The 16,046-nt window shown below is 37.0% G+C and overlaps 2 protein-coding genes across 3 annotated transcripts; both read right to left on the bottom strand.

Moving 5' to 3' along the window:
- Positions 1-738: 738 nt before the first annotated feature.
- Positions 739-1,980, bottom strand: LOC131790891 (adenosine receptor A3-like). Its single transcript, XM_059108141.2, has one exon. The coding sequence runs from the start codon at positions 1,978-1,980 to the stop codon at positions 739-741; it is 1,242 nt and encodes a 413-aa protein (XP_058964124.2).
- A 1,790-nt stretch (positions 1,981-3,770) lies between these two features.
- LOC136277237 (RING finger and CHY zinc finger domain-containing protein 1-like) lies at positions 3,771-15,238 on the bottom strand. 2 transcript variants are annotated; one of them, XM_066158977.1, is made up of 10 exons: positions 15,056-15,238; positions 14,745-14,986; positions 13,795-13,913; positions 12,873-12,951; positions 11,407-11,449; positions 9,902-9,962; positions 9,546-9,575; positions 8,861-8,981; positions 5,820-5,843; positions 3,771-4,754 (listed from the first exon to the last, which is right to left on the bottom strand). In XM_066158977.1, the coding sequence occupies exons 4-10, from the start codon at positions 12,906-12,908 to the stop codon at positions 4,446-4,448; spliced, it is 624 nt and encodes a 207-aa protein (XP_066015074.1). In that variant the 5' UTR covers positions 12,909-12,951; positions 13,795-13,913; positions 14,745-14,986; positions 15,056-15,238; the 3' UTR covers positions 3,771-4,445. The 2 variants fall into 2 exon arrangements, with proteins under 2 accessions (XP_066015074.1, XP_066015075.1); XM_066158978.1 differs by lacking the exon at positions 11,407-11,449 and having other exon boundaries at positions 9,902-9,960.
- Between the last annotated feature and the right edge of the window lie 808 nt (positions 15,239-16,046).

Here is a 16,046-nt window from a genome sequence, read left to right as displayed (position 1 = left end):
CCCTTCAATCAAATCAAAAGGTGATGAGAGGAAAGAAAATGATCACCAAATTCGAGAAGCTCCTGATTATCAAACAATTCTCCTCGTCATAAACATCTAAAGAGAACAGTGCGGAGAAGAAGAATACTCAGGTGAGGCTGTCGAAGATCTAATTTCTCCTTACAATATCACCACTGAATCACACATTAATGTCATGAGAATAAAGGATATGATCACCAACTAAAGAAACTCTTGATTGGTATACAAATTCTCCTTGTCAGCACCTCAGTAAATGTACAGAGAACAGTATGGAGAATATGAAAACTGATGTTAGGGTGTGAAGGGTTAAGTAACATAATTCATCGCTAGAACTGTTGGCGCTGAATTGGGTCTTTGAGAGGTAGCCTGGGGCGATTTGTAACGAGTGTCTTTAAATATAAGATATTGGAAAGTATTTTAGGTCCAGTCAAGGTTCCAATATGAACATTTTAATCTTACAACTCGGGACTGTATTTACAAACAAAACACAAGCGAGGATTTCTTTCGAAAAACAGAAGCACGAAGTCACAAAGCCAATAAGGCTGTGCGCGCGTACATCAGTAGGTCACGCCTAGTGTAGTCACGCCTAGTGTAGTCACGCTTGGTCACGCCCACAAATTCTAACACAAGATATGAGTATTCTTCCCAAGTTTTTGATCTTGTGTGTTGTGACTTCTGATTTCCTTTACAAACACACGATAACTTTTTCTTCCTCTTTGCTTATTTCTTTGTAGGAGGAAGTTCAATCTGCACCTTGACAGTTCGAGTGAAAGGTTGAATCACTTCACGAAGGTTTTCATGCCTTATTAAGGGTGGACATGACATTCTTCTGTTCATTATTACGACCGCTGGTTCTCGAGACACGGTCAGTGTTCCAGCGACCATGTGTGTGTCCGCTGTCCAGGACTGTGACCGTGTGAGGTGTTGACCTCTTTCTATGTGGACAAGCTCTTGAACATTAACAAATGCGGAGGAATATCGCTGGCGTCTTTTACGAAGACCCATGTGAACCGCTGGCTGAATTTCCTGTGGCTTACTTAGCAGTCTAAGAGCAGCTTCCCTATATTTCCTGTGTCTATAAAAATACAGCGCAGGATTTACAATGGAGTTTAACAGGAGGAAAGTTTCTGCCCATCGCAAAACTGAAATTTCACGAAAAAAAAGGGAACGTTGCGCTAAGACGTGTGCAACCCCTAAAGGAACGATAGCGATTAAAATGGCAATTGTTAGCAGAAACACCGTCAAAGCCGTTTTACTTTCCATCCTCGCTTTGATCAGAGCATTAATGTGGCTGAATTGGCTTCGGTTCCATTTTCGTATTCCGATATAAACCATGGAATAAAAATACACCATAAGGGTAAAGGCGAGTAACTGGACAATAGCAAATATAACACGAGGTACCATTTTGGAAACCGCAGTAGCTTCTAATGCGAGAAATAAGACCGATGTTGTAAGGGCTGTCATCCAGGCGATTATCGCTAATCTCGTTAAGCGTTTCTCGGTTACTATAGCCTTGTACTTCATAGGCTTTACAATCGCAACATACCTCTCCCAACTGAACAGAACTACGTGATAGTACGAAGCACGGTAAGTAGTGCCCGAAACTAATCTGGTAAGTTTAGCTATCACACAGATCGTGCCCACCGATATAGTTCCTCGAAGAATTAACGCATCTAAAGTGATGTTAAATGGGGCAGAAACCGCACCCACTATGAGATCTACGACTGCCAAACTGGTGACTAAAATGATAGAGTTTGTCTGTAATTTTCTCGTTTTCTTGATTGCTAAGATCACAAAAATGTTCAACAAAACTGCAAATAAACCTATTACGGCAGATAAAGTGATTCCAAGCTGTAGGAACGCTTTCCTTTCTAAATCCCAAATAATCAGCGGAGCACCTGGACAAAAGAACTTTGACCGAGAAGAGTTTACAAGGGGATCTTCAGACATACTCACATTCATGTCGACATATAATCAGTCAAGTGATCATCATGGCTCGGTTTACCCTCCAATATGGAGTCGAAGAACTTGAAGCTTATGTAATCATTTTTATCATTTTCCTTTTATAGACCGTAATTTCCGTTTCAAAAAAAATCACGGATGTTGACCGATGAAATCTTAACAGCGATGTCTTTGTATTAAGGCAACGGCGAGAAATCATTTTCTTAGGCTTTCCGCACAAGTTTTTTGTTTTGTTTTATTTTTATTTGAAAATGAACACTTTCTTTTGAGGAGCCTGAATTCCGTGAGAGAAATCACATGTTGTCTGACGAAATCTTCATAGAGATGTCTTTGTATTGAGGCAGCGGTGGGAAATCATTTCCTTAGGTTTTCAGAACGAGATTATTTGTTTTATTCGTGTTTGAAAAATGGTTTTATCAGCAACTTGAAAATGCACATTTTCCTTTGAGGAGCCTTATTTCATTAAAAAAATCACATGTGGACCGAATAAATCTTCACAGAAATGTCTGTGATGAGGCAACGGCGAGAAATCATTTCCTTTCAGAACGAGTTTTTCGTTTTATTCGTATTTGAAAAATGGTTTACCAGCAATTTGAAAATGCACATTAGAAAAAAACGTCCTACGAAAACATGAAATAGCTTGTAATCTGATAGGATAATCTACGATGGTAAACCAAAGAAAAAAACAGCAAGGTGAAAAAAGGGTCGATTCTCTCGTATATTAGCGAGCGCGATATAGTCCAAGCCCATCGAAGCGTGCGATGGAGCTCGTCTGCCTTGCTTTTGTTGCTATTTAATTACTATGTGACACTACTTCAGCTTTTTTCATTTCCATAAGGACAAAGGGACGGTTACTACTTTCTTTTAGTAAGATAATTGGGAACCATTTCATTTTCAGAGCAAACCGGAAACAAGGATCTCTTTAACGCACTTTTCGATTGAATGTCGTAACACCAAAACCAGGTAGTATCATCGGCCAATGAGAAGAAGGGAAGGCACCCCAAAGAGCCAACGAGAGTGCAGATTAAAAACGAGCATCCTCGACCATTGGAGATTACGTACTTGTATCCAATATACTGAACATTTCGCCTTTTGGCGACCAAAATGACTAAATAGTTTCCACAAAATAAATGTTTGTTGACTATTATAAATAAAAACGAAATGGGCACTTAATGCAATATCTAATGAGAAAAAGGGAATAACGGAACACGCAGAAATAACATTTAGAGAGAATGTTTGCCTTAACCCTTTTAATACGCCTGTATTTCAAAGATTTGATGCTATACAATGCTAGATTGTGACGATATGAAAGACCAGGAGAAATTTCGCGCAGTGCGCGGCCGGCTAAAATTAATTCCTTTGCGCATGCCAGACGTTTGACCGCTGTGTTCAGTTACTGTTCACCGACAATAATCTCTTTGAGGACTTTCATGACCCAGACGATGAAACTAAACGATCGAACAAATTAAACTGTTGTACACAAATTAGTAACTGTGACACGTAGCGGTGCATTGTGAAGTCTCTTATCTACTTGTTGAGATAACCGTCAACACACTACCAAGACAAGCTTATTTTACGGATTAATTACATTTTGAGCTTCACTCCCAGAACTCCGCACGGCGTGTTCACGGCCTTTTTTTTCCTTAACAGTGCGATAAGATCGATTTTTCTTCTCGCTAATTTTTCTTTAACTCGTGGCAGACCTGGCCGAAAAGGAGGGAGTTTTCATTCTATCAGGTAAATACAAAGAAACGATAGTCTGACGGTAAAATGGATTGTGCTGCTTAAAACATTGTTTCAAAATTTTACTTATTCCTTTCGTTACCTGGTTAAAAACGATTACAATATAGCCAGTAAATTGGTGAAATTAAATTCAGATGTGCATGCGTGTTTCATATTACAATCGTGCTCACAGATAACGCGTGTATACGAGCGGAAACATGTGTACGAGCGAACTGATGGAATCTCTCTTTCTACAACAGTAAATACCAGGTTGAAAATGTACCAAAACAATCATCTATTACACGCGCCAAATCGCGTTGAGCGAGATATGAAGCAATTGGGAAGATTAGAGACGACTCAAGAAGCGTTGCTCTCAGTATGTCTCGAGCGACTCTCCTTAGTCCTCTTCAAAATCCCCGCTGCTTCCATCTCCTACCTACGCATCAATTAATAAATAGTGCATTTCAAACCGCATGCAAAGTCAACTGCCCAAAACTCATGACAAAATTTAACTTGGTCTTCGCTAAATGCAACATGCTGCTCTTGACCTTTGAGCAGACTTTCACGGATGGTGCTGTATGACTGGGGTGGGGTGGGGCAGAAACAGTGAGAAAAATTATTTTCTCTCCGAGGCTCATTTGCTTTGCTGCCTTGGTTTGCAGCCCCTGTGGGAGCTTCTTATTGACTATTTTGAGCTCAATCAGGTTAAGAGAGCACGCAAAAAGCTTCATGGTATGCCTCCGTCAGTCTAAAGGCAGAACACTGTCCCTGTCACCGTCTACATTTATCACAACATCTGCTATATTCAGTTCATCACTTATACTGTCGTCTTGTTGTTGTCGTGTTTCGTTTCCATTTGCTGCAGGTTCTTCCTCTCCTCCTACAATTTCCTCTTCTTCTTCTGTTTCCCAGCCATCCTCGTTATCTGCAGCTGGGTCACCTATGGCAGGTCTGGGTACCACAGGGACACCCTCCTCACCCTCTCTGCTCGTGTTGTAGGAACCACACTCCATGCACTTCAAGCCGAGAACATGAAATTTTACTTTGCTTTTCTATTAGAAAAAAAAAGTTTCATGACATTCACATACACTCAATATTTCCCTACAACCACTTAGAAGTGATGTTTACAGTCTCTCAGCAGTGTGATGTAGTCATAAATTGCAACATCTTTTAGTACCGTAATTTCCGGTCGTTTACCCGCACGGCCGATTACCCGCACCGGCCGATTATTGCATACGGCGAAAAAAAAGTCAACAGATTACCCGCACTACTGGTGGATAACCCGCACGTTGTTATTCAACTTTTTGGTGGCGAAAACGTGACATTAAAGTGATACATTTCAGTCTTTTAAAAGTTGTCTGATCCAACTTTCTAAAACTTGAAAGCGTCTTTGTCGAGTTTAAAGGTCAAAGAAATTCATACGCGTGCACAATTCTGTGTCAATATTAGCATGTACTTTATTGATAAGATTATACAGTAAAAACACTAGCGGCCCATACCCAAATCTCAACGTTTCATACTTGACAGAATACGAATTTGTGGCCACATTTTGTGCGAGCGATCGTTCAGCGCCATGTTGATTTGTTGAAAAAAAGCTGGGTGAGTATTAAAACTTGAATTATAAAGTACTGTCGGCGATTTCTGAAAAAATCGATATCTCCGGTTCTATTGGGCCTAACAAGTCCCTTAAAACGGGAAAATTCTCTTTAGCTCAAGCTAGCGTTAAATGGAAATTTGTTGCTGATGCGCCGGATATCTATGGATAATTTTTGTCACCATCAAGGTTTTGTTTTCACGCGTGCCGATAATAATTTGTTCGTCGCGCAACTAATTGTGCGTGAAATAAACTCGAGTCGGCATCATGTTTTCGTGCCGCTTTGCGGCACTATTAACCCAATAAAATTTACTTGAGAGGTAGAAACGCATGTTGGTGATATTTTTTTTCAATTCAACTACCACTGGATTTTAAAATTGTCACATAACCCGCACCTCCCTATTACCCGCAGTGGCGCGCGTTTAATGCAAAATCAACAGATTACCCGCGGGTAAACGACCGGAAATTACGGTAAATGTGTTTTAATTTTCTAAGTACAAATTATGCCAAGTAATCTGCTTACCTTGTTACAATCGCGACAGAGAACCTGCAATGGACCAAAAAGGAGGTAAAAATATTGCATTTCCAACTGCACTGTTGGTCATTAGAATTTTATGTATTCCTGAATTAGTTAGTCAGCTGGATATAAAAGGAGTGATAAAGTCGACCCTGAATTATCCAGATTTTCCCATTATCCAGACTTGCTTTTCTGGCCCCCATCAAATTCAAGATCTGTGACTACTTTTTATCAATTTCCATTGCCCAAAAGATCAATTATGTTGTGATTAAACATTGTTGACTACCTTAATCCTTCCCCCCCTAACATCAGTATGTATATTCTCCATACTGTTCTCAATACATTTCCAAAGAGGCTGACAAGGAGAATTTGTGTAACAGTCAAGAGCTGCTTTAGTTGGTGATCATCTCCTCTATTCCCATAACTTTCATGTTTGATTCAGGGAGGATATAGTGAGGAGAAATTAGATGTTAGTCACTCTTAGTGGGTAAATGGTTAACACCTTTTTGTAAATACTTTCAGCAAAATTCTATGTTAACAGTTGATAGACAAAAATTTGAGAACATGCTTTAATTCTTGCATGATATTAATTAGATGATCTAGTTCATTTTCAGTCGATCAGTTTTATTTTTTGGCTCATAAATATTTATATTTTGACTATCCAGACTCTCAGTTATCCACACTATTCTCTCCAGTCCCCAAGGATTCCAGATAATCAAGGTTCAACTATGTAATGTTCCAAATCCATGCAAAATTCTATGGACAAAAATTTGTCTGGTACCATAATTATATTCCTCTGCAATCTTGTCCAACACTTATGAAGAACCTTCACTGTACATACTGTACTTAACCCATTACTTAGTGAGTGATTCAGGGGAGATATTGTGAGGTGAAATTAGATGGTAATCACTCTTACACCTCTTAATGACTGTTAGATCAGATCAGTTGCAAGATCCAGGGGTACAAATGCGTAACATTAGGGAAAAACTAGCAACTTCATAAAATTACCAAAAAATCATCAAAACATAGATTATTCATAAACTTTTATTGTAAGAACTACTTTTTGAGAAAATATTTGATGTTATCTGTTAAATTATCCTCATTACTTAATACCCAGAATGCATAGCAGGCGTGGTCATATATTCTATTTACACATTTGCAGGCTTAAATTCACGATTCTGTTTAGAAATAACACAGTTTTATTTACATAACTAAAAAGAAGACATAATTTCCTCATGCTGGTTGGGTAAAAGCTGGAATAATACATTTCTACGCCTATTTAATTTCTTGAGTTCTCCACATCTTGAGTTTGCCATCCTTGAACTAAAAGCTGGTGTGGTGATGTTGACTTCCGGTTTCGGTTGCGCAAATGATGACTCTTTTCTATTCTGACGAAGTTTTCGAACCCTTTCTCGAGTTTGCTGTCGCTTTTTCTCTTCCCTCTCTTTTTCTCTTTGCTTCAAAACCTTCTTCTTGGTAGCTGATGCAGCATTCCGCTCACGGTTGGCTCTTTTGTCATCAGCCTTTTGTGCAGATGTGCGTGTTTTCACTGCGGCGACTGTCGCGTTTTTTTTCTTGCTTCGAAGCAAGCGCATTCTTTCTCTTGCTTTTTGTGCAAGAACTTCTTTGTTTCTTTCATAGTATTCCCTTTGTTGTTTAAGCTTTTTTTCTTCTTTTTCTTTTCTCCATTGATCAGCAGAATATTTTTTGTTTTCCATTGAATATTTCGCAAGCGAAGCGTGTAAATTCTCGACGGAAGAAGTCACGCTAGGGAAGTCACGTTCTCTAGTAATTTCCAGTCTCAAACGATCGTTTGTTCATGGGTGTATATCAATTAATTGTTGTATACCCCCTCTAGATGTAATGTACAAGGTTGTTGTAAGCGAGGAAGAAGCGAAGTTTAGATGCGAAGATTTCTAAAACTGCCACTATTTTGCGCGTGTAAACTGATACACCAATGCAAACAATACTGTTCCAAGATCGAATATGTTCGCGATTCAAAAAAGACATAAATTTAGATGTTAAATTGAGTTAGATTCGTGAACATTTGGTACCGATAGAAAGTTTAGAATTTGAGAATGACAGATCTGCTAGTTGAAGAGCAATTTCATTTTAAGCGCGGCTATCACAGACCTTTTTGGAGATGAGGATAAATAATTTTAAGGTAAATTTTCTATGCATTTTATGTGTTCGCGATTCAGACTTTTTGGATTTTTTACGCTGTCTTTGAATTAAATGGAATAAAAATTTGTATACAGAAAATAAATCATCTGAGAATTATTGTATGTATTTTTTTAAACTGATTTGAGCTTTTTTTGCGACAAAATCTTGGTGACTATGAAGTATAGTACAATATTGTATAAACAGCGTTACATGTTCGGTCGCCGAGAAAATTGTTTCGTAGCGCGAATATTACAATTCAGTGTTCCAATTTTAACTATTTTATTGAAAAGTCTATGTTTCTAGTGTATTTCTAAGTCAAAATTATTTTGAAATTTTAAATTTTTAAGTAAGAAATTTTTGAATATGTTTGATGCTTTGTCAGATTATGTTACGCGTTACATAAGAATTCGCCTCACTTTTCTGAATACTAAAATCCATAAAAAAATAAATTCTTCCTCTATTACCACGATTTTTGGTTTAATACAAAGAGGTTAACTATATCTAACAGGATATATAAGTTTTAAAGTGTTTTGTTTGAAATATATATTTTTTTGCTCAATATGGTTTTCGTAAACATGCTTTGCCACCCTGGATCGTGCTACTGATCTCACCACTGGCCAGTTTTTTAGAAGGACCAACATTTAGATCTAAAATTAATGTCTTGACTCCCAGAAGTGACTAACATGAAACTTCTCCTGATAATATCCATACTTTATCCATCAAACAGGAAATGAGAATATTCAAACTTATCAGGTACATGTAGAAGTTATTATCTTGATTTAAGACCAGCTTCTCATAACTAATTGATAAGGAAATGTGTAACAATCAGAACTGGGGGCTTAAATAGTTAAAAAGCAGGCAGCAGATTAACAGGAGCATCTTACCAGTACATAGAACTCTCTATACTCCTCTGGCATGGGTGTCTGAGATATCTCAAGATCCAGTGTGCGCCACATGCGGGTCATATTAATAAGGGACTTGTTACATATTGGGCAAGCATACCCCCTAAACACAGAATAAAAGTTGTTTATTACTATGGTACAAAAACAAGGTTATATTAAGTAGAACTAAAAGAAATACATAATTGAATTGTGAAAAGATCCCAGTGCTTCAGTTGTACTGTAATTATTTATATCAAATCCTCCAAACAAACATTATGAGAATTGTTTGTCAGACAGTAGGAAAAGTTACAGCATAGGTCTTAGAAGTGAAAGGGTTAAATTGCCTTGCGATGAATTAACTGGGTAAGTTTCTGAAGAAACTGTCACTGGCATTGCATCTGTGGGAAGTATTCTATGTCAAGATAATATTTGCTGTTATCAACTGAGTTGAAAATGAAAATTGGCCATTATAGAAAGTTCCTGAAGCTGACATTTTGAATTTCACAGCTGTACCACTTCATTAGAGGATTTAGTACAGCATTCCCCAAGATTCTATTTTTGTAACCACAACAGAGTGTTGGCAAGAGATTTCCATTAATGAAGTGCCATCTCTGCTTCTTTGTCCCATTCCATCTTGTTCCACCCCAGGAAGGACAAAGACAAAACAAAACAAAAAAAAAAAACATACCCTGACTCCAGCAACTTGGTGAAGCAAGAGCTGCAAAGTAACAATTTTCACTGTTACTGACTGACACTTTCTCAAAGCACATTTAAGATTGGTATACAAATAGAGAAATTGCATGCTATAAAAATACATTTACCATAACCTCTACAATTTCCTCAAATATGATCGGTGCATAAGCTGATTTATTTTTCACCAATCATTCTGTACAGTTGTATATTGAACAGTGTAAAGGCTGATGCCTTTGATGCGATCACCTAAATGTCTTGAAGAAATAAGTTTTAGTTACCTTAGTTTGTTGATTGTGCATGTACAAGCATTATGGCAACAAACAAAAATTTGAATGTGAAGGAGAATCATACCTGTGAAGTAGATGCCCGCATGAAGGTACATGTGCTGGTATTCTTGAGGTGTGAATATCCTAATAATAGTGAGATCAATTAACTATGACATTACTATCTTTTAGATGACTAAATAGGTCAAGTTATGTAACCCTTTCACTCCCAAGATTGTATTTAGAAATTCTCTTAACTGCCTGCTATACAATGATCATGATGTCAGTTCTGAGAATTTGGTATTGGATAAACAAATAATACCCTACCTGATATTTTTCTTTATTCTTATAACTTGTCTACTTGATCTTGTATTGATACTGTGGGGAGAAATTCTGTCTTGGTCACTCATGGGAGTGAAAGAGTTCACCCTTTAACTCCCATGAGTGACCAAGACAGAATTTCTCCTTACAATATCAATACAATATCAAGCAGATAAGTGAGAAGAATAAAGACAAGTATCAATTTGGGGATAATTATTTGATCAAATACTAAATTCTCTGAACTAACATTATAAAAATTGTATGGCTGACAGTATGGAGAATTACAAGTTTGATCTGAGAGTTAAAGAGTCAACTGAGTTGATATTGTAAATTGGCCACTGTAACACATTTCTGAAGCTAATGTTTCAAGCACCAGCCCTATGTTTTAATGTACATGTAGCTATTATGAACAGGCATCTTTCACCAGAGCATCTTTTTGTCAGTCTAGTGTCTTTCGCTGTGGCGCAGGGCTAATGCTTGAAATGTCAGCTACAGTTTAAACAGCCTGGCAGTGCATAACAAGCATATTTTCTGCTCAGCAATTTAACTATGAACACTCTGATCAAGTGTTTAAGCCACCTTATTATAAAGTTAGCAGTGCCTTTGGGCAAGATCAAGCAACTCCCATGGTCTGATTGGCAATCTTGAGCAGATAAGATGGGCCCTACTTGCCTACTCAGGATCACCAGCATTGACCCCACGCAAGGAAAAAAAATTGTGTGGAACAGTGTACAATGTACAATCATGTAATACTTGTATTGGCTGGGTAAGATTAAAAGCTGGATCAACTAAAAGATTTTACATAAGAGGAAGTTGTGAGAATGAAGAACTAGTGAAGGGAGGGATGGTTGGGCAAGAAAACTGACCCCTGTCCATCTCAAGATTTAGTTTAGCACTCACTTGCCAAAAGATGCCACTGCTAAACAAGGTAATTTTTAAAAAAATGACTTATACCAAATTCCAAATCACAACATTAATGCTGCTTTGTGTACCTGTGAATAAGTCATTTTTATACAACTTTCTAAAACAAAACTTAACCCTTTAACTCTGAGAAGTGATTAACATGTAACTTCTCCCAATTATATCCACACAGTATTTAGCAAACAGAAAATGAGAATACTCAAACTTATCAGGTAGAAGTTGTTATCTTGATCTAACACCACATTCTTGTAACCAATTTAATGGGAAATGTCTAGCAGGAAGAGGGGAGAATTAACAATCAGATCTTGGGAGATAAAAGGTCAATTATTTGATGTAGCTTAACTCTCATCTCATAGCAAATGGGACAATCAGACCGTGAACTCTTTTCAACGCACTGAGACAAGAAAATTTAGAATTCATTAAACAAGAAGCCAAACCAATCATGAGTTTAACCTAATTAACACATGTTATAATAAGGACTCAGTTTTCAAAGCACAATTACATATTTTCTAAAGACTGTGGTATTGGCCAACAAAATCAGTACTTCTAGATTAGTATATTTCAGCAGCAATAAAGGCACACTTTGTTTGCATGTACACCTAAGATAATCTGGGTACATGTATTTATCAAACAATTGAAAAGAAAAAAAGTTTAAGTTAAATGTATCAATTATTTTTAACCTTGTTTAAATCTGAAAAATAGAACATTTTCATGATCATGGTTTTTTCCTTTGCATATGCAAAATTAATGTTAACCTTAGTCATTATAAGGAATGAGACTGAGGGTGCTTTAGGCCTAAAGAATGTCACATTCATGGAACAGTTTATCTCTGATCACAAGGCTGTTTGCTTTAATCTGAACTTATGGAAACCAGTAAATGAGAGGAAGACTGTTGTCTCTCATAAATTAAAGGGATTTGATTTTGGTGCTTTCAATGAGATGACTATATTGACCGGTTTGTCGGATGGATGTGTCTTGCAATGTATTGAGTCGTTAGCCAAGGAGTATGATGAGATGTTGTGCAAGGCTTTGGACAAGCTGGCACCTAAAAAAACTCGCACTATTGTCATTCAACCAAATGCCCCTTGTTATAATGAGGAGATCACCACTCAGAAGAGGAAGAGGTGAAGGCTCAAACATAAATGGCATTCAACTGGTCTTGAAATTGATAGGGTGAATTATTTGGAACAGTGCAATGTTGTAAAATGGAATCATGCTCATCCACTTAGAGTATCGTCCCTCTCCATCCTTTCAGTTGTTACATGTTGGTGATGAGAGTGTGGCTGTCTCTCAATTTTTAAAAGAGCACTTAAGATGTTTCTGTTTAGTAAATATATTTAATAACAGACCATTATTTTTATAGATTTATATAATTATATTGCTTTACACTTAATTTCCTTTTTTAATCATGGTGAATTTTAGCTATGTTTAAGTATCATATTAGCAGGATATGGTTGTAAATTTGAAAATTTTTACCAATGATGTATGATTTTGTATGATTGTGAAGTGCCTTGAGCAGAGAATACGAGCGCCATATAAATAAAGTTGTTATTATTATTATTATTATTATTATTATTAGTATTAATATTATTTTTATAAGCATCTCATTTCTCGCAACTGTACCAGTCCACTGAATCAAACATTACAGCCATGAGAATAAAGGAAATGATCGCAAACTCAAGCAGCTCTACATGTAACTTGATAGTTCAACAAATTCTCACTCTAAGAACCATAGAAAATGTGTAAAGAACAGTTAAGAGAAATTGCATACTGGTGTTTGACGGTAATGGTTTAACAGAGTGCCACAGTAAACTCACCTTATGCGAGTCCTTCAGCTGAATTCCAAGGCGCATGTCACATCGATCACAGTGGAAGAAGTTCTCTTTTCCACCAACTCTGCCATATGAAGATTTCTTAAGTCAGTTTGATGTATTACATATCATAATAAAGATTATCCAGGGATTACTGGTTAATAATACAAGTGCATTGAAAGTTGGGTTTCCGCCCCCCTAGCAGCTTCTGATGGCAACCTCAATATTGTTTCCAATGGAGATCAAAGAACAATTAACCCTTTAACTCCCAAGATCTCATCAGTAATTCTCCTTACTGTCTGTTTGAAGTTCTTGTGATGTTAGTTTGGAGAATTTGGTATTGGATCAATTTATAATTCCCTAATTGATATTTTTCCTCATTCTCATCACTTGTCAGCATGATATTGTATTGATATTGTAAGGAGAAATTCTGTCTTGGTCACTCATGGGAGTTAAAGGGTTAACTCTTTCACTCCCATGAGTGACCAAGACTGAATCTCTCCCCACAGTATCAATACAATATCAAGCAGGCAAGTGACAAGAAATAATAGAACTAGAGCAGCTTCTGTTTGTGAACCAGTTCTGGGACATCGCATATGTGTAGCTAGCTTTCTGGAAGAGGTTGTTTTCAAAAGGGCAGCACCTATTTTTGAACTTGAAGTACTGGTACGTCTAAAACAACTTCCAAATGGCTAACTGTTGCTAGTACTCTTTGGAATCTTAACACATGGTACAAACTAAATTTATAGATAAGCTTTTCAGCGGTGGTGATTGGTACAAAGTTAATTTTTAGATAAATTACTTTTCAATGGTGTGGACTATACTTCTCCTTCAATAACTCACTACATTGTAATCTTTTCCACAATCATATCAAAAACACTACATTTACTAACAGTGTTAGTATTTGTTAACATAAAAATGACAATACCTGCAAATTCCACAACCACTGCAGTAAAACTGCCCCTTCTCTGTATCATCAAACAAGCGGCAGATCTCACAGTAGTATCGTCCAAATTTTATCCCACAGTCTTTACAGTGGGATCTGACCTTTGGTTAGAAAATTAAATCAGTCAGTCTGTCTGTCTCAGAGTTGTATCTGGAGAAATACATTTATATACTATGGTAGCCAATTTATACTCTCCTTCTGGCACAGCACTCTAATAAAAGAAACTAACCCTCCATATTCATCTACATTAAAGATTATGTTGAAGATTAGAACTATATAATTTTATTTATAGATCTGCTCAAACAAAGATTTGGTGACAAAATTTTGCTCTCAATTTTTTTGCAACCTTTCTCACTAATCACCTTTCTTATAGCTGGCAAACTTTGCAGGTCAAACTGGTGCCTACTGGAATAACCCACAGTCTTGTGCACCAAGTATATACAGTGTAGAGTAATTTTAACCTGTTACATCTTAAAATCAGCATGCATATTTTCTATACTGTTCTCTGTACATTTCCTGAAGTGCTGACAGGGAGAATTTGTGTAATAGTCAAGAGCTTTATATGTTGGTGATCATTTCCTTGATTCTTGTGACCTTAGTGATTGATTTGGGAGTGTGATTGTAAGGAGAAATTAGAAGCTGGTCAGTCTTACCCTTGCGAACTGAATTCCCAGTTTTCTGGGAATTCCTAGGAATTCTCAAAAATTCCCAATTATGCAAATAACCCTTGCAAACTGAATTCCCGGTTTTCTGGGAATTCCTGGGAATTCCTAGGAATATAAAAATGAAAAGTGCTAGTCACACTTCAATAATAACAGCTCTTAAGTTTACTTGTTGTTCTTCTCTGTCTGTCAGCTATCAACAAAATTGTTTTATACTTCGGGCAGTGCATGGTATTTGGCAACTATTTGTGGACCAGAGTTCCAACACACCTCTGTAATCGCATATAGCTACTTCTGTCTCTTGTACAAATGTTTCTCCTTTGTAAGACGCACTCTACTCTGTTGTCAATACTGCTTTAAGTTCAGTGGAAACGACTGACTGAGGAATCGAGATGGCGGTGTTGGAACGTGTTGCTGAACGCTTGCTACGGTCAAGCTTTGTAGATTTAGGTACTGGTACACTGGGATCATCTATGTATCTCTTATACTTGTGAATGTGGTATCCTTCTTTTCTAAATATGAGGGTAAAAGACGATTTGTAGTCGCATTCAAAACTGTGATTGGCTTGTGTTATTTCTCACCTTTGCCATTAACACAACTCAAGTGAGTTTCGAGTCTTTGTTTCCTCGACAACTTTCGGCCACAAAAATCGTGCATTTGTAATACGATCGATTCTTGTCGATTATTTCTACATAGAGTGAGCTCACATCTTTATTTATATCACCAAGGTATCCATCTTCTAGAAGCAGAGAATCGGTCGGAGAAGTCAGAATAAAGTTGGGCGCTTCTCTTAACACTGCAATCGGCAAGCCAGCGGATTCACTTTGCTAGCCAATGACAAGTCGTAAAAGATCCACGTGATCATGCCCGTGATCGGAAACAAAGAAGACTCCATTTGGCGCTCATCTTTGAATGTACTTTTCATCGGTTGATCGCTTTTCTCAACTGTTTGTGTCAAACCAAATTTAATGATTGATTAGAACTATTTTATACGAATAGCTGTAATTGAGGATTAATCCGTATGAAGTTTTCAAGAAAAGAAAAATAAATCAAATTCCATCCTAATATTACCACACATTGATGTTAATAATTAATCAAAAGTATTTTACATGTAAGCCTTAATTAAGCTTCTAAATAAATTTTATTGAATACTTGAATTTTAGCTGGATTTTTTTAATTTAAAGTATTTATTTTATATCATTAGCCTCATATTTTTGCTTAAAATTCCCAGTAATTCTTAAACATTCCTAAAAATTCCCAAAAATTCCCAGAAATTCCTAGGAATTTTTTAGATTTACAGCTTTTCAGGGAAAGTCATTGGTTCTCTGAGTTGGAATTCCTAGGAATTCCAAGTCCTGTTGGCTATAAACTTGGAATTTCTGGGAATTTCTGGGCATTTTTGGGAATTTCTCGGAATTTCTAGGTTTTTTGAACCAGAGTTGTTATGGTTAATAATTCCTAGGAGTTCCTAGGAATTCCCAGTCCAAATTTACCGTGAAAATTCACACCTTTATTCCTAGGAATTCCAAAAGCCATTTCGCAAGGGTTTAGCTTGGAGAATTAGGTATTAGA

This window comes from Pocillopora verrucosa, chromosome 12 (genome assembly GCF_036669915.1).
Source record: "Pocillopora verrucosa isolate sample1 chromosome 12, ASM3666991v2, whole genome shotgun sequence".
In the NCBI taxonomy this organism is placed as follows: Eukaryota; Metazoa; Cnidaria; class Anthozoa; order Scleractinia; family Pocilloporidae; genus Pocillopora; species Pocillopora verrucosa.
This window is presented reverse-complemented; position numbering and strand designations above follow the sequence as displayed.